Raw genomic sequence first — 24,666 nt, 5'->3', positions numbered from 1 at the left:
AGAGAGGTGTTAACGACGTTATGTTTTTCTGTGAATTGATGGCTGCTGTATGGACAGAGTTAACGTCCTATTTTGACAGTAAATCAATAGTGCCTGTAACAAAGATACTGCTACTTGCTGAATTATTGAAGCAATATACAGTCTGCTTTGTTGCTACACTGGCATGTTAAGTGCTAAGTAGACAGGATAGGCTCAAATCAATATGCTATATTTAAGGAATTAGCCAACTACTTTTCACTTACAATGTTGACTGATTAATTAAATATAAATCAACAACAAAATGCCTTCCCCTATAAGTGTCTACATGATTTAATTTTATAATTTTTGAATGCGCTCCCTGTCAAATCACATGATTTTATTTTGGGGTTTTTTGCGTGTATTTTCTGTCTTGACACTGGAGCCGACCTGAGACAGGAGCCTGCACCTTTAGGTGCATCAATTAACTACGAGTTGTCACTTTTTCTAAAAGCGTTGGCATTCGACGCCCTAAGATGAGAACAGTCAGCCACAGTGGAGGAGGTTTGCAGTTAGACACCCTTGGTTATTTTAGACGTTTTTCAGATTTAAAGGGGTAATATGTAGTTTTCAGCGGCCACTAACAGTGCGTTTTTAAGACTGCAACCATGTACGTGTGATCGCTTGAATTCATGAGCGAGCATAATCCAATATACAACCGCTTTCATACAGAGACCCCACAATAAATAAAGAAACACCGGCATGCCAGCTGTGGCTTTTCTTCAGACATGTTCAGGCTCTATTACTTCAATGTTTCCGGCTCATACAGCGCAGCGAGCCTCATATTGACACAATACTCCTGGAAGCGGCTATAGACAGACTGGGAGACAGCTTCACTAATCCATGCTCCTCACATGATAATGTTACATTTACTGCATTTATTTGACGTGCTACATCGGCATTAGCTTGCCTGCTGCTTTTTCAGTAGGCTAACTAACAATACTATTTATGTCTTTCACCGGAGGCTCAGCAATGTCAGCACAGCTAAATGTATTGGATGATAATAAAACGGTTAGTGAGCTAGACTGAATATTATAATGAAATTCTTGTCACACTTTATAACAGTTAGGCCGCGGTAAGTAACATTACTACATTGGCTCTTCCATTGTGTTGTTCTGTGCCGTTATGTTGCATTATTGTATATTATGCGGGTCATATACATCATATACAGCGACTGAGACGGTGGAGAAGCTGTCTACCTGAGTATTGGTACAACTACAATAAATCTAAATTGAACATCAAACAGTGGTTGATCCATGCTAAAGTAGCTGGCTGCTCCTGCCTTGCACCAAGGCTGGTATAATCAAATCACTTCACATTTGCTTTGTAGCGTTACATCATTTCTGTTACAGGATTACACAGGATAGTAATATGAATTGCGTTATCTGGTAAAGTAATGTGGAAAGCCATAACATTACACATTATATATTGCAATGCACCGGATAACATTAGCAGCTGCTCGGTGTTAGCGAGCAAACGTGACTCTCTCTGTGTTTCTCCAGCCTTTCAGATTGTTCCCGGTTTTCTCCGACATAAGCTGATTCTCGTTTGGCCTGACAGGCTTCAGCACATAAACCTTTATTGTTTTGTATCCTTACGTGGAGTTTATGTTGGAGTCTCTGTTGTGCTGGGAACCAGTTGTTTTATGGTGTTGGTGGACTGCATTTCATTAGCTGCGGTGTTGTTGCTGTAGTCTGAGAGAGGCTCAGGAGCACGCATGTAGCAACATCCCAACCCGGTGCCTTCACATTAAAAGCAGAATAGTGGCTGTTCCAAGCAATAGTAAAAACAGGCGTGTGCTTAATTTCTAAGTGAGGTTAGAGCCTATTGACAAAAAGGTAGTAAAAATTTGATTTATTAATAAGTGATTTTAATTGAAAAACAACATATAGCCCCTTTAAGGTTTATCAAATGCTTTTGGCTCAAATGCAAAGCCCAGCTGTGAGTGTTGCTAGTATCAAATTAAGAGATGATGTAGGTTCATGCAGTTGCTGTAAGTGACATGAAATGTTTCTTTGTGCAGCCTTGCTATTCTTTATCAGCTATTGTGCCACTTGGGAATTTATGAAGCCCACTGCATGAGTGTTCAGTAGTTTGAAAACCATGAAAAGACTACAAATATGGTAAATTAAGTATCAGCAGTTATAAAGGCATTGGATAAAAGTTGAAAGGTTCAGTCTGATCACTTTGAATCTCACCTAACTAACAAATTAACCTGTCTTGAAAATTAATAGCTCAGAAACATGCACAATTGTTAGTGTGCTGGCATCTAAATGTAGCATACAATTTCACAGTGACGCAGGGAGCACTGCTTGCCAATACAAGGGGTCAGTGGTTGGAGTGAATATTTGAAGGCTAGCAAGGATGAGGTACTGTTAAGTAGGAGTAAGGGAGGGGGAGGAGGCCAAGGTTTGTGAGAGGGAGAGAGGGCAACCCCAGAAATAAAAAGAGCCACAGGCCACAGAGCAAGGTGGAGGGAAGTAAAAGGGGATAGGAAGACCTGCGGAAACAAAGGAAGACAGGACAAGAGTAAAAACACCAACACTATCCCTAAGCTTTGTGTTCAACACCTTCAACTGGACAGTCATATTCAGGTCTGTTCATCAGAAGTGTATTTTTCTGGGTTCTGTAACTGTACATTGAAAATATTGCTTCTATTGACTAGATGCCAGTTGAATGTGCTGAGAGAGCTTATGAAATGTGAAGACTTATAAGATGGGAGTGGAGATATTAAAAGAGTCACAGGTTAATGGGAAGGAAACAGAAACATTCTTTTAGAGGAAGGGTATGTCGACATATGTGCAGGTTCTCTGATACACTTAACCTGCAGATGAAATACAAATCCAGTGCAAACTATATGTACAATACTGACATATTCTCACCCCTATGTGTTAGCAAACAGTGCAATACATTGAGCAGACAGAAAAATATTAGCTTCATCTGGAGTCATGTTTCTGGTCAAAAATACATTCTCATTTTAGCTCTGTTTTTGGTTCCCACCGACTACACAGAAAAATATCTAGTTCTTTAGCTGCTAAATGCACCACTGTATTCACCACGTAGTGGCAAACTTTGTCTGTCTGCTGTTTTATCAGAGCTTTTTCCAAAAAAGAAATAGCTGCTTACTGTTGCCAAGTGAACAGTAAAGCTGTGGGCCGCAAACAACAATGACCTGAAAGTCAATATAACGCTCTGTAGAACAGCAACAACTTTTACCCCTTTCACATACTGATTTAATACATTTTTAATAAAATATTTATTATAGCTGACATAATAACAGACATAAGATCACAGAGTACGGTCTAGACCTGCTCTTTTATGAAAAGCGCTATGATATAACTTGTTGTGATTTGGCGCTATATAAATAAAATCTAATTGAATTTGAAGTCTAAACTGAATCCACATTATGATGTCACATAAAAGATAATAAAAACAGAAGAACTGCAAGGCAAATGTAGTAGGCTGTCTCCAAGGCCACTACTTAACGTCACTAATATCTTACTATCTGTTGTAAAAAAAAATATATAAAAAATGTCTGGAGAATTAGCAAGAATTATTCACATTCTTAAGTGCATCAATGACTCAGTTTCAAAACAATGCCACTTCAAAACATACATTTGCCTCAAAAAGGCAACGGACACCTTGATGTGAATTATTCAGGATTATTAAAAAGCATATATCAAAGCAAACTATCTGCTTTATTGATAGTCAGCTCTTTAATTCTCATCTCCATCATGAGAACATCTTTGAAGACTTCACAGCTCTGCTCAGGTGACCTATTATGGCCCCACAAGGCAGATGCAACAATAATGGCAGAGCGTAAATAATGCTGTGGATGCAAATACCAGCTTGGCCTACTACAATATGACTCAAAAAGTGTTTAGTTCAGTTGCTGAATTTAATGAGCAAAGGCATACAAGTGAGCTGATCTGTGTGTATTCCACAAAACAAATCTAATGTGTCCATTAGCCAGAATCAAGTCCTTGGTTCTGTTATCCTTATAACTGACAAAACATTACAGGTAGTATCTTACCCGGTTCCCTTTGAGTCCTTGTGGTCCTGCTAAACCCTGCAAAAAAAATGAGAAATAAGATGAGTGCATGTGCATCATTGCCTCACTTTGGGAAATGTGCTTGTTTGCCATCTTAGGCCATTTTCAAATTGACATAAATGCAGTGCCCTTATTCATTTCAGTGAGGCAGAAAAATACAGGTTTGTCCGCGAAGAAAGTTAAACCTGGCTCAACCTTTGCCAAAATGCAATGGGTGCAAAAACCTGCACTGGAAGTCCAACCCGTTGGACAACCAGTTGGCACATATGGATGCATGGTCAAGGCCCGTTGTCAACAGTTTGTAATGCACTGGAGAGCCCCTTAGCGTCATAGTTCAATGCACTGGGGGAATACCTGTAGCGTTACTTTTGAACGCTAAAGGTACGTTTCACCACGTTAACAACGTGCTGTTTCAAAATTGCGACGTTTCACAACTTTAACAAGTATTTTTATTTTGGAGGTCTAACAAGACATTGCATTTTTATTGTTTCAAAGTTGAAGAACACCAAGATTAAACCTGGCTAAGCAACCCCAAGGAAACCCCAAGGCTTTTGTTATGAAAACAAAAAATATTGTATAGAAAAAAATTTCATTGTTACGGCCTTAGAGCCGTCTGTCCTGTGTTTTGTCTTGTATGCCCCTCTCCTGTACTTCTTCTGTACTTCTCCAGGACCCTGTTTCAGAAAGCGGGATTAGTGAAAACTCTGAGTATGTTGTATGTTGTTGTAGATGAGGGAAACTCTGGGTTTTCTGTTTCAGAGACAGAGATCAGATAAACCCTAGATCAGTAACTATGGAAACTTATCCTGTGAACGATGGCAAATTATCTGCTTTTGATCGTCTCACACCTTCTCCCACAAGTAAGTTTTGGGGAAAACATCTCTGTGCGCCCATGGGTGTGTTGGTCTTAAAATGAGGTGTGGTCAGACGCATTGTTGGTGCATTGCTATCTTGAGTCAGCAGAAAGCGATTGCGCCATTGACCAACAAAAACCTGGTCTAAAGTCAATGGAGCAGTATTTCCCTGCTATTTAAAGAGTGCCTTATTCAGATAGTATAGGGGGATTCCAGTGATGTGCAGATCACAGTTATATCTGCGGATCAGGTAGGTCTGGTCATAAAAGTAAACATTCTGATGAACAGTAGGTGGGTGAAATAGGGTAAATTATCTCCCCATTCAGAAAGACGCTGTGCACATTAACGCACAAGGTACAGCAGCATACCTTCAGTGATTATTTAAATTTTCCGACACGCCGACAGGACTGGTCAGGATGCACTGACAGAAGCTTCTCTAATCATGACAGTAAATTAAAAGAAAAACATACATCAATACAACACACACTTAAGAAATCACCTGGAAGAGAGAGAGATGTGACCCATGACCAGTTCATCATAGCCTATAAAAATGCAGCGCAGTGAGGATCCAGACATTTCATAGAGAGGAATGTATATGACACGGAACTATCTGTCAGTCTGTCACTGTTAACAGAGAGTCTAGTCTAAAGTGTTCTAAAACGTGTTATGTTTTTTTTATAATGTGACATTCACATTCCATTTAAATAGCAATGCGCCAAGGTACAAGCACACATGGCTTAATCAACACTTTCGCTGTCATCCACTACTCACTGTATAGTGGACTATATAGTGAGCTCACCATTTTGTAGGGCTGTCCGAATGTATGTATATGTATTATTATACCCTATATAGTCCACTCAATGTATCACAGAATGCATTTTGAAAAGTAGTGTACAACCGATGGTCACTAACCAAGCCCTATATACCATCATGCATTGCGCTGATAGAAAAAAATAGTCCACCAACTGATTGTCCAACGGCAATGACGTAATTAACAGTGCCAAAAAAAATGATTGGAGTAGTGTCCGAAGGCATTTTTAAAATAATGCGAGTGAGCTTACCATCCCATTGTCTCAATTTCGCTTCATATTTTCAAATTGTACAAGCATTAACAATATGAATACTTACAGTTTTCATTTTATATATATATGTTAATTGTTGATATAGTTAAATAATTTAATACACAGTTAAAGGCTATGGGCAGTTTTGGCTCAGGAGATAGAGCGGGTTTCCCACTAATTGGAAGATTGGTGGTTTGATCTCCCGGCTCTTCCAGTCACCATGTCAAAGTGTCCTCGGGCAATATACTGAATGTGTGTGACTATTCATTTCTGTTTCTGATGAGCAGTTGGCACCTTAGCCTCTGTCATCGGTGTATGAATGTGATGTAGTGTAAAAGTGCTTTGAGTTGTCGGAAGGCGCTATACAGGTAGAGACCATTTAATTTAACCCCTTGACGCCGATTGTCGCGAATTCGCATCATACCTCTTCCTTGCAGACTGCAAGCCAAAATAGCACATGGATTCCCCCAATGCCTGTTGGTGCATATTTGATACGAACCTAGGAACCTTTTGCAAGCCTTGGTTTCTCATTTATGCCTGTTGTTGTTAATTTGCATCATACCTACACATACCTGAATTGATATCTTTTCTATGTTTTAAAGACAAATTAACAATCTTCACTAAATTTAACATCAGCTCGAAAGCAAATGAAAACACAATTTTTTATTTATTTTTTTTGATCGTAAAAAAATTCAGGCGTTAAGGGGTTAATGGCATTGGATTTGGCCACATTGCAGCCTCAACCCTGGCTACATCAACTTTGGTATCAGCCTTTCATAATGTCAGAAGCTGTTAAAATGTCTCCTTTTGTTATTAATATGCTGCTTTCAATGAGTTAAAAGATTCTTCCTGCTGTGATAAATATTTAATATGGAATTACAGACTTACAGGGATGCCTTGTGGTCCAATTGGTCCAGGTAATCCCACATCTCCCCTTTCACCCTGTAGTGACAAGACAAAATGCAAAGCATATGTTCTCCTTAAACTATATATTTATTTCAGAATAAACACTGAAAAAAACCCAAAAGAGGAAACTCACTCTTTCTCCCTTTGGTCCTGCTGGCCCTGGCATACCTGCTGGCCCTGGCACCTTTAAAACAGAAAGGGAAAAAGGTTATCCGTTATCAGATACAAACAGAATTGTACTAGAGAAAATATAATCATTAAATGCTTCAAATCAGTAAATCAACAAGTTTTCTGGTGGACATGAATAAATGTCACAAAAGATAACATCATGGAGAGGCTGTAAAGGGTTAGGACATAATTTTCTATCCTAACACCTGTAGCATTACACCCAACTTGTTGAACTACTGTCCAAACAGTTAAAAAGGAGAGAAAATGAATAAAATGCCAACAGCTGCAGCAGTTCTCTGTGAGTAGCAGTCAAGATTGAAGAGGAAAACCTTGCATCTCAGGCATATCCAGTGTGTACGGTGCTATCTGAAATACAGCTGTCCAAATATACTGTATGACATGTCAACATGCAGCAGGGACATCTCTGCATGCTCCTTTTATATAGTTCTTAGCAATGGCAACTTTGCAGCCCACTGCTGATACAGGATCATGAGGAAGGAAACTGTGGAGGCAGGACTGAGGAATGAGGATTCACACCGTTTGGGGCATCTTGTATCAGACAAGAAGGAAATTCAAAAACAAGTTTCCATTTTAGTGGGCGCAGGTAGTAGTGGGACTGTAACCCTTACAACTACAAACCCTGAGCAGTTATGGTTTCTCATGATTTGTTTCAGCCAATATCAAGCTATTACAATGTTTTCTCATAGCCATAAATATCTTCTGGTGCTGTTTTGAAGGCAAAGGTTGGTCACACCAAATAGTGATTTGATATAGGTTTTTCTTCTGTTCGCTCACTTTGCATTTTGTTAATAGATAACTATAATCTATTAACATGTCTATTTTTGAAAGAATTCTTACTTTACAGCATTCCACATTTGCCTAAAACTTTAGCACAGTACTGTACAATTCCACAGCACTAATTCCATTGACACAACAAGAGTCATGTATAGTGTCACAAAAAGTTTTAATTGCTAATTTGTCCTCTTTGATTGCAAGACAAAAAGTTTTCCCTGCAAGTCAGAAAGTTTTACAAGTTAAATAGTTTTGCGAGTCAAAAATGGTCAAAATACATGTTTACATGTACAATTCAATTCAATTCAATTTTATTTATATAGCGCCAAATCACAACAACAGTTCTCTCACAGCGCTTTTCATAAAAGAGCAGGTCTAGACCGTACTCTGTGATGTTATTTACAGAAGCCCAACAATTCCCACCAAGAGCAAGCACTAGGAGACAGAGACAAGGAAAAACTTCCTTTTAAGAGGCAGAAACCTCGAGCAGAACCATGGCTCAGGGTGGGCGGCCATCTGCCTCGACCGGTTGGGGTGAAGGAGAGAGAGGGAAAGAGAGAGGGCAAGAGAGGAACAGAGAGAAAAAGAGAGGGATGGAAGGAGAGAGAGGGGAGGGAGGGAGGCAGCCTACACAATATACACACACAGAGGTACAGACAGTAAAGGTGATGTTGCTATAGACTAAATGAAAAATGGTATAGATATGTATAGTAGTGTTAATGATAACAATCGTACAGACTAGATGAAGGTAAGTTGACGCTCTTTTCAATTGAAGTGCTTTTAAATGTAGTATGCCAATATTCAATGATTATTTATATTTACCCTTGGCAAGGCCACAGACTATCGCTGTCTCCTTTTTAGAATGACATGTATAACAGTTAGCTAGCCATCTTGGCATGAAGCTTGACTGGCAGTGCATTTGTGCACTCTGACATGACTAGCTAGGCTAAGGTTAGCTGCTCATGTTTAACACATTGAACATGAGAAGCAGCAAAACAAATTTTCTGTGACTGTGGTAATTAAAGTTTATGGTCACACAACAGTAATAGACTTTAGACTGTTAATATTACATTGAAAACATAGACTGTTATCTAGATAGATAGATAGAGATAGAAAGAGAGACTTTATTGTCATTCTATATAAAATACACAAAACGCAGTTTACAGCAAACCACTGAACTTAGCAGCTTTAAAGTCGCATATATGCCAACATTTTATATATGTTCATGTTTGTATAGTGATGTTTTTATAGGTCTGGTGAGACCAAAGACAATTTTCCAACCTTGGCTGGACAATAAAGTGGTATTCTATTTTATTCTATTCTATATATAAATAAATAAGCAATAAAAGGTTTACATAAAATAATAAAATGAAGCAATAAAACATACATTAAATGCATCAGCAATATTAGCATTAAAAACTAACTGGTCCAGCAATTAGATAAAGTGCATTCAGTGTGTGTTAAGCACAGTTTGGCACCACATGATCGACATTTAAAATTTCAGCAGCATGAAAATTTAACAGCTCTCGGGAAAAAGCTGTAATTTAGGCGGTTTGTCCTCGTCCTGATGATCTTGAGCCTGCCTGAAGGAAGTTTACAAAACAGATGGAACCTGTGTGTGAAGGGTCTCTATTGATGTTCCTGGCACGTCTGGGAAGACAGCTAGAGTGGATGTCGCTCAGATGGGGAAGAGGGGTACTGATGATCCACTGAGCAGTCTTCACCACCCTTTGTAAATCCTTCCTTTCTTCTGCTGTGCAGCTTGAGTACCACAGTGTACAGCAGTATGTCAGGACACGCTCAACTGTACATTGGTAGAAATTTTTCATGAGTTCATGGGGAAGTTTTAAGCATCTGAGTGTGCTGGGCCTTCTTCACCAAACATGCGGTGTTCACTTTCCAAGTGAGATCCTCAGATAAGTGTACGCCAAGATATTTGAAACTGGGCACTCAACCTCCTTTTGACTCGCAAAACTTTTCCACTTGCAAAACTATTTCACTTGCAAACCTTATAGACCTGCAAAACTTTCTGTCTTGTAAGGAAAACTTTGTGAGAGAGAAATATGCTTTTTGCTAGCATTAAAAAGACACAAAAATACCTTCATAAATCACCAAAAATGACCGTGAAATTCAAAATGGCCGACTTCCTGTTGGGTTTAGGGCATCGCTCCCACAGGCGTTTTTGTAAGTCTGGACATGATACATCAGCCACAAAAAATTCATACATTGCAAAAACAATGTGCAGTGGGGGCTGTTCTTTAAGGGGCAGCCCCCACTGCGAGCCATTTTGCCATGCCCATGTTTTTGTGCAAATTTGTGCAAAGTTTTGTGAGTTTTCGGTATGTTTAGGCCACCAAAAATTTACTTGTGAAAATACTAAAGAATTCCTTTAGTTTAAATAGGGTCCTTGCAAGTTTTTATTGCTCGGGCTCTAATTAGTCTAATTGGAATCTAGACTTTGCTGAAATCTTGCCAGACCTTAATGATTTCTGTGGGGTTCTGGTCCTTACATGAGCCAATATAAACCATGGGGGCATAAGGATGATATACACAGAGAGTTGTAGAGTTGCCATGTTTGGCATGAAAGTAGATTGTTGATGGCAGTGCATCCTCAGAACCCAACACTAAACAGTCCTGTCCTCACAGAACTACTTTAAGAAAATAGACAGGACAAGCATGGGAAGCTGGAAAGCAAGTGGACAAGCAGACATGGCAGACATCAAGCAAGCTTTAGCAGGGGGGTGGAGGAGGAAGAAGAAGAGGAGAAGGGTCAGGGAATTGGAACAGGACTTGTGCCACTCACCACTGGACCCGGACTGCCGTCTAACCCATGAGCCCCCTGTGCAGCGTCGTACATAGTTAGAGAGCAGAGATGGGGTTGGGATTGGGGTGGGGGGTGAGTGAAGCTGTGACTCGAGTGAGTTCAAAAACACATTCAGATGATGACAAATGAAGGGTGATGGACGTGGCAGAAGTGGAGGTAGAGTGAGTGACAGTAATTGTGAGTAACTTCTTTTACTGGTCATGGTAGATGATGACATTACGTCTATGGCCATGTTGTTGCTCAAAGCAATACTCTTTACTTTGACTGTTATCACACTGTCACTCACATTTACTGTCAGAATATAATGTCTTGTTTGTAGACATGAACATGCTGTACCAGCTGTAGAGTGAAAGTAATCAACAGCACAATGTAGGATTCACTCCTGTCCTAAAACTACACTGTATCTCAGTGGTCGGCAATAGGCGGCCCGTGGCCAGATTACTTTGATAGCAGCAAAAAAATAATTACTATTATAGCAGCTGGAGTGCTGAAACAGATCTCAGTCATGACAGCAAAAGTTACTCACATAATCACTTCCTCTTAAGTAATTGTGCCTACAAAATAAAAGCGCAAGAACATTTTTGCAGCAGTACATTATGTCGTGTTTAATTGAGAACTTTTACTCTGAAAAAGCCGTCAGCAAACTTGAGATTGTGGATTCCCCTGCAACCTGAAAAGCAGGAATTTCCTCTGCCTGGAGATACTGGAGACACGAAAATAAGTGTCCATAGGTTAATGTGGATGTACACACTCCTGCACATGCTTAATTGTGATATGTAATATGATGTCTTCACAATCAGTTTGTTGAAAAAGGAATATAAATACTAGCCACAAGTGAGGATTGAACACACAAACTTCAGAACATGAGTCCTCTTCACTACCAAGTGAGCTAATCACATATACAAAAAAATTTGGAATATAAATAATCAATTGACGATGTTCGGGCCCGTAATCTAATCACTTAAAAAAAAAAGGGGCCTATGCCAGACTTATTTTCCGTCCTGTTGTATGTGTTGTTAGACTGGTGAATGTGGTTCTTAATTTGCTTTTGTTTTATTTATTTGCATTCTCTCTAAAGTCTGTTTACAGTGTTCTCTTGGCCACGGTATCTTGGCTACGGAGATGTGTTGATACTCTTTCCACCCCTGGTCAGCTACGTAGCGTATACTTGCTCAGTCTTTCCATTATGAAATGTTATTATAAATGGTATTATTGTAACAATATAATACATATATGACATAAAAGCAACATCTGAGACAAGAAACATCAGTCAGTAACAAATGCCTAAAGTACAGTTAAAGCAGCATGGGTTTAAAGGCTGATACCGTATAACATGTCTGTGTTGAAGCAGTGACATAATCGTTAAAATAATCAAGATTAAGTGAGAAAACTTAACAACAGGATAGAACACAAAAAGATAGAAGACAAAGAATTCTGAAACAGACCAAGTCCAGTGTACTTACAGGGAGTCCAAGATGGCCTTTGTCTCCCTTTTCGCCTTTCTGACCTGTTGCTCCCTTTTCTCCTCTGATGCCCATGCCTGGTTCTCCCTGGGTAAAACCGAATCCCATCCTTACACTTCCATGCTTAGAATGGCTATGATGTTGACAACATACCGTAAAACTTCAATTAATAGCCCAGGCTTTTATTTGCTGTAATCACTGAACTCACACTCCCTATATTTGGGTCATGTGTCTATATGGAACAGGCCTTTAATTCCTTTCCTACATAACTCTTGCTCAGCAAAGATGGCCCATAGAATACTATCAGATTGTTTATTTAAACCAGTATGAATATTACTTAATTACTTACTTAATAAATATTAGGCTTTCGAATAACGAATTAATTATGAATCATTTATTTGATCTAACGCAGAGAGACAGTACATCTAGGGCAACCTCACGCTCAGTAGATGGTGACATGGGACTGGATTTTCACTACGGTCCCAACCCACTTCCACAAAACAATCCTGTCGCATCGCAATCCCATGACAGAGTAAAAAAAAGAGAATATTTTTATATAAAAAACAGACGTATGAGAGAGACTGACAGGTTTTGTTTTATTTATTTTATTTTATTTATTTAATAAACTGCATGAAATTAATTGTTCTTTTGTATTATCTTTAAAGCTTTGGCAATATTGTTCTTTGACATTCATGCCAATAAAGCAGAAGTGAATTGAACTGAGAGAGAGATTTTATTTTATTTATTTGATAGGCTGTATGAATTGAATTTATACAGTCAATTAAACATTTGGGAGAGAGAGACCTGAATCAAAGTAGGGGAAGCCTAGATATCGACATGCTTTATACAAATTTTAATAGGCTTGATCCAATGATGATTCACTGAAAAATTGATGGCAATCGGAGCTACGGTCTAGGAGGAGATGTCAAAAATGTGATTTTCAAAAAATTCTAAATGGCGGGAAAAAACTCTAGTGGGACCTTCATAGTCCTTGAGGCTTTTTTGTAGAGCACATTGAGCTGCACCTGTGTGAGAAATTTTAAGTCAATCGGACTTATGGTGTAAGGGGCGTGGCCTTTCAAAGTTTGAATTTTTAAGCCTTAATTATAGCGCCACCATGTGGCCGATTGGGTTCATATTTCAATGGAAGCTGATGCACACCATTTCCAGTTATTCCCGCAAGTTTCATGTTTCTAGCTCATTCCAGCTCACGGGAATTTGAGCCGGCGAGGCAACAAATAAGAGCTACCCTATAAGAGGTTTTATACATATATTTATTTTATAAGAACTATAAAACCTGTGTATATTTGTCACACCAGGCCAAGAAGGATAGGCGTCTAATTGGGAATTTTTTAATTGATGTTTTACGGTACACTGTAAATGGAGTCAGATTTAATAAATTAAGGAGCTGGTGGATATTATTTTATGGAAATAATATCTCACCTTAGGCCCTGGAAGTCCTTGAGATCCCTGTATGGAACAAAAACAGTGGGATTACAGATCATTTTATACTGTATCCTAATTGTTGCCAGTTAATACCACTGGTGTATTGGAATAGTGTCAAGAGATAAAAAGTAGAAATACAGGTTTGGCATGTGCATGTGATGTCCGCCTCTATTAGTGGGGCTTCAGTTAATGAACAACTCCATATGCATTTTTTTAATTTAATTAAATTTCATGTGTAGTTTTCAGAAGTCTCTAGCAGTGACGTTTCAGATTGCAACCGCTACATTTCCAAGTGTGTGCTTGTGCACGTGCTCTAACTCATGAGCAAGCACTGTGCATCAGCTAAAATGGAAACAAGCAAATCAGAGGTTGTGGAAATCATTTTTGTTGCATCAGTTTCCGAATTAAAGGCCCTGCATACTTATGGTCCCCCCACATGTTTTTTTTTTACAGATATTTTCCTTTATTAGACCTCTTCTCAGGGCAGGTTGTGCTTGATTGACAACCCTTTCTCTCTCCTATTTCACCTGTTAAGGACTTACACTTACCATGTTATCATTCTATTATTGGTTCATTAGGTTTGGAGATTACCTTTATTTTGTAAAGGTATGCTAAGAATCCCTCTGCCTCATTTCAAACTGAGCCGAGGCAGAATCAGCCAAATAAAGTGAAAACACTTGACAAATGTGCAAGGCCTTTAAGCATGAGTTAGTCTTTAGATTTGGATGTTAAATGGCACATTTGACTCACTGCTGGGCCAACTGGTCCTGGAGGTCCTGGAGGCCCTTGAGGACCATAGATCTAAATACAGATACACACAAACATAAGCAACATTTTTTAGGTCAGAAAATATGCACAAATTTACCATGAAGTGCACTAATCAAACCTGTAGGTTAATCACGGACCTTTACCATTTCTGACCTTCCTCCTTCTCCAGGTTCTCCTTTGGGACCCTGTGACATAAGATGGCGAAGACGCAAAATGACACAAAGTTGACGATATATTCCCTTGTATTGCCTTGAATTTTTTATTCACCTAATCATTTGTCAGACAAACAATTAGGTGAAAAATTAACACTTTTTCAAACAGCTCTTGGGGTGAATACAAAATGTTCCCCTTTCCCCTTTGCCAGGTCAGACACTGCATCCAGAAAAATGCAGCCTGAGAAGTGCCATTGCATACCATTGCGCCAGATATTCCAATAGGGCCAGGGCCCCCTGTAGCCCCCTTTTCACCCGTAGGGCCATCTAAACCCTACAATGAAAGGGATATAGACATCGTGATAATAGCAGAGCATTTTAGTTCAGGGACTGATGAGTTGATCTTTATGTTAGAATCAAAGCATAAAAGGCAAACAAGAAAGATGTGTTTTTATTTCATCCTCCTTTTCAAAAATGTTACACCAGTCACCACCAGGGGCAGTATACAATACTTATGTCAATTAGGTTCTTCTTTTTCGTTTTTGAAATTAAACAATTTTGATACTTTCATCTGTTATCAAGGGCCCATCCCTTATGGTCCACATAACCAGACCAGCTGGACCAAATGTCAACGGCAGCAGTGTGATCGAACCAGGAAGAGAGGAACGCAAGCTGGGAGTGTTCCACACTGACAGAACACAGGACTCTGGTAAGACGAGAGGAGGCGGACTCTGTGTTTACATCAATGATGCTTGGTGCTCAAATGCAGTCAAAGTGGGTGAATAATGTTGACAAGATGTGGAATTTTTATTTTTAAGATGTCAACCTATGAGGGGTGAAAGTAAAAATTATTAAATGATAAAAATGGAGGCAACGAAAATGCATGTGAATTGAAAAATAAAGGGGTAAAAATAGATGAATAGTGATAAATAATCAAGTGTTTTGATTAATTTAAAGTTGTTAACTTTAAGTATTTGCACAGTATGTCACTCAGCATGTGAAGTAAAATGTGTACTTTATGTTAAGATTGTATTTTTGCGAAGCTAATGTCGGTTAGCACATTAATGGAGATTCACATTATATGTTAGCATTGAGCTAACCGTCAAAGCGCTATTTTTTATTAATATTATTGTTGTGTACCAACAGTGTGGATTTGTGCATTTTATATTAAGTAAATTTGGACTACTCCAAATTCCACTTCTCTCCCTGGGAGAAAGAAAGGAGGGGGTTGAGATATCAACTTTCAACAGACGGCTGAAGAGACCCCAAAGGAAAAGGTTGAAATTTTCCCTCCCTAAGTGCTCTCTGGGCAGTCTGATCGTAAAACTGGCACCTTTCGATGCCGCAGCCAGATAACGCAGTACCTGACTCTTTAAAATGACAAAAGGAACATTGACCAGCGATTAGCGTTTTGCTGAACAGCCTATCAACACTCTTCAGTAAGAGAGGGTGTAACCATGGCAACTGACCTTTTTCACGCCTAGGTGAGAAACTCCAGGACACCAGAGACACAGACCTGAACTCCTTTATGCAAACAAAGATTGATGTGCAAGTGTGAAAGGGGTACACAACTCCTGCCTTCCTGAGCTAAAACAATGATTCATTATGTTTACATTACCATGTTGTTGCTATCTGTTGTTGATATTATTGCTGAAAAGAATCTAAATCTAAAAGTTACTTTTGCAGTGTTTTAATGTTCCAAATTGTGTGCCGCAACCTCAGCCTTCCCTCGTTTCAGCAGCTTACTTGTTTTATTTACTTTGTTAAAGTTATCAGTCCGAGTTACCCTAGTTTTAATTCTAGAACAACCAAGTTTAAGCTTTATTCTGTCGAGCTAAATGACACTGAGCCCCGACGCCCGGGTCAACCACATGTCCTGCCAGCAGTAACAAAGGACGACGAAAACTGCTAACCCGAGCCAGGGTTGGCCCCCACTGCAAGTTTCTTTAAAAAAGCCTACCAGAGGAGCCCCCCGGAGCAATTCCCTGGCAGAGAAAGCGACTGGCCGACGGCTTGAAGCTGTCCTAAACGAGAACGCACGGACTCTGCCAGTGTGAGGCCGTTTTACCAGCAACCCGGCGGGGAGAAACACAAGCAGTAAGACCAAAACCCTGCATTCTGTGGTCAGTGATGTCCAATAGTTGTTTAGTCCAGCATATGTAATCCTTGAAACTCCCAGACAAATTTAACCGAGTTATCATCTAATTGCATTCATTAGCTGCCGTATGAGTCAAATTCTCCCGCAATAGACCTCCATTCTCATTGTTTAGCCATTGTTTATTTCTCTGATGTATTTACTCACATTTTTATATCACCTTTTAGTTAATAAATTCACTGTAACCAAGGAATTGTGTGTGTTGCCTATTTCTAAGTCCATACCAAGAGAATTTACCCCTTCCATATGAGACTGACTGACTGATTTAAGATAACTGAGCGATTATTAACTAACTGATCACTAGTAATTGTATAATTATTAAAAGCTACCCAGAGGCCCGGAGACTCTAGGTTAATTACAACTCCGGTGGTGCCCCGCGAGAGATTTATGGATTAACATTTTCTGAATATTAAAATTCATAAATGAGTATTAATTCTCATAAATTTACAAAAAATCATATATAGCTTTAGACCTGCTACATTATGTATCGATATGATGATGCAACGATATATTGCCTATTTATATATATATTAAAACCTGAAATTGAAAACTTTTCTTTGTAATTTAATCTAAAATAAAAACCATAGACTGTATATAAAAATGGACGTAGTATCCGTGACGTCACCCGTTGGTTTCTGAAGAGCAGTTTTGAAGCCTGAATTGTGAAGAGATGGCCATCGCCATCTTCATCTCCCGGATAACCATAAATGGGCAAAGAGGCAGGTCGTGGGTGGAGCTGAGGTGACGTGGAGCTGAGGTGACGTGTTGCTGACCGAGTTAGCTCATGCTAAGGAGCTAATGCTATATGCTAGTCTGCGTTAGCAGAGGTAGCTTCTAAACTCCCGGTGCTGTACGGTGGAGGTTGGAACCTGCGGCCGTTTTGTTACCAGTTTATGGTCGTCAGCTCATCAAGGTAAGACACGGGAAAATATTAAAATAACTCATATATCTGTTATTGACATTATACTTCACAAGGTTTTAAATGCTTTTTAATACATAAATGGGTAACGTTGCAACACTAACGTTAGATTTTGTTGAGACCAACGTTAACAGTTAACTATGAATCAGTTATTAATTACGTTAACGTTTACTTACAGCTCAAACGAACAATTTGAAGCAAATCAATTAATCCTTTTACATAACGGTAGTTACGAGTCGTTTATTTGGACGTCGACTGAGTATGTTACCTGTAATAAACGTAATAAGCTAGCGGTAGAGTCCTTAGTTACATGGTGGAAGCAGAATAACTTGTAAAACGTTAGCCATGGCTGTTATCACGTTAATTAATTCCCCACAACGCTATATTGAGTAACGCTGCTGCTGTCGGCAGGGCTGTGTGGGATTATTCTCTGGAATAGGACACTTGAGAGAGAAAGGTACTTTTTATATTGGTCACAAGATTCTTGTTGAGTATCTGATGCCTCCACGGCTGCTTTAACTGTAAGTAACGTTACTAGAACAACTTGGCTACTGGACATTTGACAGCTGATATAAAATTGTCTGTCTTAAGAGGACAACACAAAAACATTTAAAGACCGTCTCCCTTGTTCCATTTTGTTAAAAATGTCTTTTAGACAACGAAGTCCCATCTGCTCCCATTGTGGGGCTATTATTGGCCTCCCCCCAATCAGGAGTGTTGCATTAAATATAGGGTAAAACGTGTGCCAGTTACAAGCTATATGGCAGTGTGTTTCAGCCAATCTCCAAGTTTTGATAAGATGAGAGATAATGGGGCCAAAGCGTAGCTCGCAGTGTTTGCTAGAAACATTGGCAAAGAGAACGTCATGGAGTGACCAAGGCTCTGTAATAGCACTTTCTAAGGCACGCCAGCAGACAGACACATCTGGGCTAAACCAAGTTAGGAGGGGCCTCAACACAAAGGACCAGAAGTAATGTTTGAAGCTGGGGACAGAAAGGCCACCGTCCTCTCTCCTCCCCTAAGGTGGACATCTTAAGTCGCGGCCGCTTGCCTTTCCAGATAAATTTAGACACCGCTGAGTGTAATTTACACCAGTAGCCAGCAGGAGGGGAGAGAGGTAGCATAGAGCTCACAAAATGAATCCTGGGTAACACATTCATTTTAACCACTGAGATACGGGCATGAATAGACATGGGAAGACCCATCCACTTTTCCATATCTTTCAAAACATTGTTTAGAGCAACAGAATAGTTATGTTTCACAATCTGGTTTAAGCAGGGAAAGACCTCAATGCCCAAATATTTAAACTGCTTAACAATGGGGATGTTAGCAGGGATGGTTGAATCGCGGGCAGAGTCATTTAAATGAAGTAGTGCGGACTTTGACCAGTTACTTTTTGTACGCAATGTGCAGCACAAATCATTGGTAGAGAGACTGATCCTCGCTGTTTGTGAGTTTCCAGTATCTATTAGGCTACTGTTTACAAAATGGGACATCAACAGGAGGGAATTCACACGGCAGAGCATCCCTGCAAAACTAGATGAAGGCCTATCAGGTAAAGTTATGTATATGTTATCTATAATTTTAACTTAAGTTAAATAGGCTACAGTTGTGTAGCGCACAGAAGCCGCTGCCATGGTTACTATCCATAGAGCGCCTGCCGTTTACTGGCGGAGCGCTGTCTCCCTGTTGTTCACCTGAGGAGCTCAGAGGGGCACCGCGGGGCAAAGCTACTACGTAGAGATTTTAAGGACGTTACTAAGACTGACATCTTCCCCAATACTAACCAGCATGCAGTGTGTAGCTTTCCACTTCGCTATGGCATTTGATCGCTTGTCTTGCTTTTGTTTATCTACTTCTCCCGCACGCTGCATCCAGTGTAGTCTGCCGAAGCATCCCTCCACTGCTTGTCTGGGTGGGTAATTTGCAGGCTGATCAACATCCCACCCCTCCTGTGACCCATGGTTTGACTGTATGTGTATTCAGAGCCAGTGAGCAACGGACTTTCAAAATAATAATAATAAAAACTGCATTAATGTGCCATAAAATAATTGTTGGTGTTAATTAATTAATGCGTTCATGTGCCCAGCCCGAATATTTCCACATTTATTTATGTCAACTGTATGTTTATGTGTAGCACCTTATCACCAAAGCAAATTCCTCATACGTGTAAAATACTACTTGGCAATAAAGCTCTTTCTGATTCTTACCCCTTTTATTTTTCAAATCACATGAATTTTCATCACCCCCCTTTTCATAATTTAATATTTGTTACTTTCACCCCTCATAATTATCTGTCCAGAGAATTCACCAGTGTTTTTGTTGTTGCTGTTTACATTCCTCCAGATGGAAATTCAAAAAAAATGCACTACTTATTGTAGCTGGTGATTTTTGCCAAACAGTTCTCAGACCTATTTTATCTAAATTCCACCAGCATGTCCACATCCCCACCAGTGGAACAAACACACTGGACCACGTCTCATGAATATTCCTGGCAGTTACAAAGCCCTCCCCCCTCCCCATTTTGGTCTATCAGACCATATTTCTCTGCTTCTCCTGCCCACTCACACCCAGCTGATTAAAAGGGTCAAACCAACAATAAAAACAGTCAAAGTGTGGACAGATGATTCTACAGCAGCTCTACAGGACTGAGGGCACAGACTGTCCCCCACCCTGGAGAGCCACATCAAACCTTGAGGAATATACATCATCAGTGACATCATACATCAGCAAATGTGTTGATGATGTGATGATAACTTTGACGATAAAATCATTCCCCAACCAGAAAGCCTGGATTAATGGAGAGGTAAGGGCTCTATCCAGAGCCAACAAAGCTGCTTTTTAGTCAGGTGACAAGGAAGCATACAACACCGCCAGAGAAACTGAAAGCTAGCATGAAGAAGGCAAAGACATGTAGAAAGACATCAACACCAACAACAGCAAAGATATGTGGCAGGCAACTTTTACAGAAGAGTAATAGAAAGCACCCTGACTGGAAAAATCACTAACTGGCATGGGATGTGCACAGCCAGGACCGGTGGGCTCTGCAGGGGGTGATTTAAACTGCTCAGAATATCATTGGTCCCATCTCCCAAGCATCAATAATATCCTGAGGTGAGGTGCCTACGCAGAGCCCAAAGGATACTAAAGGACAGCACCCACTCAGTCACAGCCTGTTCACCCTGCTGCCTTCTGGGAAGAGATACACAAATATCTGCTGTTGTAACACCAGACTGCAGAGCAGCTTCTTTCCCCAGGCTGTGAGGCTAAATTCATCATCACCACCATGTGAAACAGTTTTATTTCTATCCCTTGTTATTTATCCACCCCTTTAGTGTATATAATGTTTTGCTTTTTGTGAGTACCACAAAGGGAACTACAACTTCATCTCGTTTTACAACCCTGTGCTGTAAAATGATACATCTACTTTGTGCCTTTAATCCCCCAACAGCATCCAGACACCAACTTTACCCAGTGCCTAAACTTCACAGCAACTGCTAATCAGGCACCAGAACTGAGGACTTCCATTAAAGCAACAGTGTGCAATCCATGTGAACACTTACAGTACATTTTCCTTCCTTCTTCCTTCCTTCTGTGCATTTATTTTAGCAAACTGAATGGAGGCCTTTTAGCTGCAATGGAGTATTTTTTATTGCTGCGTTGGTAAAGGATTTGATTAGTTCTTCCTTTACTGACCATCCTCCCACAGACTAACTCGCACGTTTCCAGTAATAGTCTGTAAACCTTATGGAGAGACTGCGCAATCCAAACAATATATACATAGCCATACACTAACTGCCTGTTTTGTTTTGTGTTTTCTTCAATATATAAAAACAAATAAAACAATAGCTAATAATCCATTAGCTAATCCATTTTCATAGCTGCATGGAAATGTTGTGCTCAGGGACACGATACTGCCCATCTTACTTCAAGAACAAACAAAAGAACATGTTTAAGCAATGTCTGCCTCACTAGTTCATAACTGTCAAACATTCAGATACAGGACTATCAGTATTTACTGTAGACTCTCGCACTAACACCATCCTTCAAATATCATAAGCCTTTATATGTGGTAACATTTGGTATCCCTGCCACAGTGAATTAAAAGTTGAACTCATTCCTGGGATCTCTTCCAAGCTAGTGAGTCTCTATTTAGATACTAAGAAGGCAGCTGCAAAAACCAAGGCCTTCCCACTGGATAATGACACATGTGGGACTTTGGTCTTTGGTCAGGAAACCCTAGGCATTGATGTGATGTTGATTAACACAGACACTCACAGGTGATCCAGGTGGACCAATGTCTCCCTTAGGTCCCGGGAAGCCAATGACACCACTCTCCCCTTTAGGACCTTTAGGACCTTCAGGACCGACTAGGCCTGTGGGACCAGGCTCTCCAGGCTTCCCTCTGGGTCCCTGAAAATACAAGAGGTCAAAGACACCTCACCCAATTAGTGCTGCTGAATCAGCATTCACAGTATTGCAATTGTGTTCTTTAGTTACTCAGCTGTCACACTATTGTCTTCGCTCTTTGTTCTCTTTGCACTTTAGTTTTTCATTATTGGGTGTGAAGGCAGGAAGCATTCACATCTTATGTACTTCTAAATATGTATTTTTATTTAACATTTATTACATTTTCTTTTTTGCTCAGTGTTGGATCAAACATCATCAAAATATTTGACAATACACTCAAAACCAGCTCAAGGATGTGATTTTTTTTCAGTATTTTCTCACCAACATTTTGACTGCTGTAAATGTTTAAAGTTTAAACAAGGAAAAATCCCCCAGTCTGGCACAGCAGTCTGATATCATTGCCTCAATTTGATAGTAGGTGAGTGGACACCACGTCTCCAAGTGGTTCAGTCAGTAAGTCACTTATCTGGTATTATAAAGCTACAAGTTTCAAATTCTGAGGCAGCCAAGTCCTTTTCGCCAACAATATGGCATTTCATGCATGTTTAGTGTTTTGAAGTGCTCATCATTCAATGCAAATGCACTGTTTAATTTCATTGTTTGTCCAGTGATTTAAGATCTTGCCACTTGTTCCCATTTTAGTTTGAAAGTTTGAGATCAAATTCAGTGAACTTGTACAAATGGGGATGCTGGGCAAGTCTGTGAGAGCCATTTAAACGGGTCACATAATCAACAATTAAACGTGTTTTGAGTATGGTGGTTGCACCACCTATGAGCGCCGCCCATTCATGTAGCCATGCATACTCTTTGTAGGAGGTTTCCTATTCGTTCAGTGCCAGAGTCCACCCAGTTCTGGAAGCAGGAAGTGCTAAAATGTTTGGTGTGTTTCTGGGAGCGAGGGCAGTTGGAAGAAAGAGGAGAGCTGAGGAAAGAAAAGATCGTCAGAGAAACCCGTAGATAGTGAATCAGTTATAGTAAGGCGTTAATCCCTTCCGTGTTCATCTACTACAACGTTTCCAACTCAGCAATAACCTGCCAACAACTAGCCACCCACCATACTAAAACCGCCATCAGCTAACCGGTCCAGAATCCATTACAGCCAGGCAGGTTGTAAGTGCTGAAAAAACTTCATCCCCTTCCCCTCTGCTTTCTATTTCTGAGCAGTGTGTGTTTTTTGATGTGGATGAACAATTACCGTTGAGGAACGGTAGCCGTTGAGCAACCTTTCATTATTTGATGGATGCAGTTTTTCTTTCTTGCTTCTGAGGAATTGAACTGAATTGTGTTTGAATTGCAATGAACTGAACTGCTTCTGAATAGATCTGAACTGAACCCTAAGTGGAAATTTAAGTTGTGTTTATTGTTTGTGGAACTTATTTTTTTTAAATAAACGTTTGCCTTTGATTGCATATCATTATCGAGTTGTGGTTTTTCATTATTGTTCATTTTCTTGGATTCAATAGGAGGGTCCATAACGTTGTGTATGTATCCTTGTGTGTCCTTTGGTGGGTTAATAAATTATTCTGAGATACAATCAAAAATATCTAATGTGTCAGGAGAGAAACCTCACTGGCACCCCAAAATAACCTGTAGCCAAACTGTCACAATGCTTTTTTCAGTCCTTTTCTGAGTTTATAATGGATGTGTATTGTGCTTATAGTGTGTCACATGACCTGTGATGTCACCCCCTCATCCTCTTCTGCCTTATTGCTTTTTCAAAACTTTCTACAACTTTCACTTCTGATACACAAATTTAACATGAATTAGTAGGCACATTGTTCAGTAGGCACTGGTGTTATTTAAGCCACAAGAGTTATGATATTTTGGCTCTGAGCAAAATAAGAAATATGAGAATTTTTTAAATGTTGATTTCTAGGTCATTGTTAATGTAACTCTTCAAGGACATTTATTCTTCTAATTAAACTTATTTCTACCATTTATACTTTTTAAATTACTGTGCAATTTATTACAACAGAAGTGAAAACCATTGACAATATTACCGTTAAACGTCAGGCTTTTCAGTTCTCAGCTTCTTTAGGTTGTACAGTTCAGCTTCCTGGATTTTCAGCAGTGCAGGCAATTCACTTAACATTTTCAGCAATCCTTTCTAAATTATTTCAGCATTCACACACAAAGAAAATGCAATTTTATCTAGCCACACCATAAAATCTAAAATGGGGATCTTTAATCATAATTCCTACATATTTAGGGCCCGAGCACGACCGTGTGAGGTCCCTATTGAATTTGCTTGGATTATTAGGGCCCGAGCACGACCGTGCGAGGTCCCTATTGAATTTGCTCGGATTATTAGGGCCCGAGCACGACCGTGTGAGGTCCCTATTGAATTTGCTCGGATTATATATATTTAGGGCCCGAGCACGACCGTGTGAGGTCCCTATTGAATTTGCTCGGATTATTTTTTTTTTTTTTTTTTTTTTTTTTTTTTTTTCTTTTTTCTGCAAAGTAGGCTCAAATGACATGGCCTAAACATTCTCGAAAACTCACCAAAATTTGCAAACATGTCAGAACCGGTGAAAAATTTCGTATTCTACAAGTTTCGCACATGGGCGTTGCAAAATGACTCGCTAGCGCCACCTAGAAAATTGGAAAAAATTAGCCCCTCGTTCACGTTCAACCTACATCTACGAAATTTTCTGGGGACATGTATCATGTCAAGACGCA

The 24,666-nt window shown here is 39.7% G+C and overlaps 1 protein-coding gene across 1 annotated transcript in view; it reads right to left on the bottom strand.

Annotated features, from left to right (window-relative positions):
• Positions 1-24,666, bottom strand: part of col13a1 (collagen, type XIII, alpha 1) — a 177,355-nt gene that overhangs the window by 9,265 nt on the left and 143,424 nt on the right. Inside the window, exons 27-36 of the mRNA XM_046071250.1 lie at positions 21,853-21,987; positions 14,763-14,834; positions 14,486-14,533; positions 14,331-14,381; positions 13,578-13,604; positions 12,135-12,221; positions 10,651-10,686; positions 7,021-7,071; positions 6,870-6,923; positions 4,049-4,084 (exon numbers count right to left, since the gene is read on the bottom strand). Coding sequence (XP_045927206.1) covers positions 4,049-4,084; positions 6,870-6,923; positions 7,021-7,071; positions 10,651-10,686; positions 12,135-12,221; positions 13,578-13,604; positions 14,331-14,381; positions 14,486-14,533; positions 14,763-14,834; positions 21,853-21,987 — 597 coding nt within the window. The remainder of the gene's footprint in view (positions 1-4,048; positions 4,085-6,869; positions 6,924-7,020; positions 7,072-10,650; positions 10,687-12,134; positions 12,222-13,577; positions 13,605-14,330; positions 14,382-14,485; positions 14,534-14,762; positions 14,835-21,852; positions 21,988-24,666) is intronic.

This window comes from Micropterus dolomieu, linkage group LG15 (genome assembly GCF_021292245.1).
Source record: "Micropterus dolomieu isolate WLL.071019.BEF.003 ecotype Adirondacks linkage group LG15, ASM2129224v1, whole genome shotgun sequence".
NCBI lineage: Eukaryota > Metazoa > Chordata > Actinopteri > Centrarchiformes > Centrarchidae > Micropterus > Micropterus dolomieu.
The sequence above is the reverse complement of the archived record's forward strand: the minus strand, read 5'-3'. Positions and strand labels throughout refer to the sequence as shown.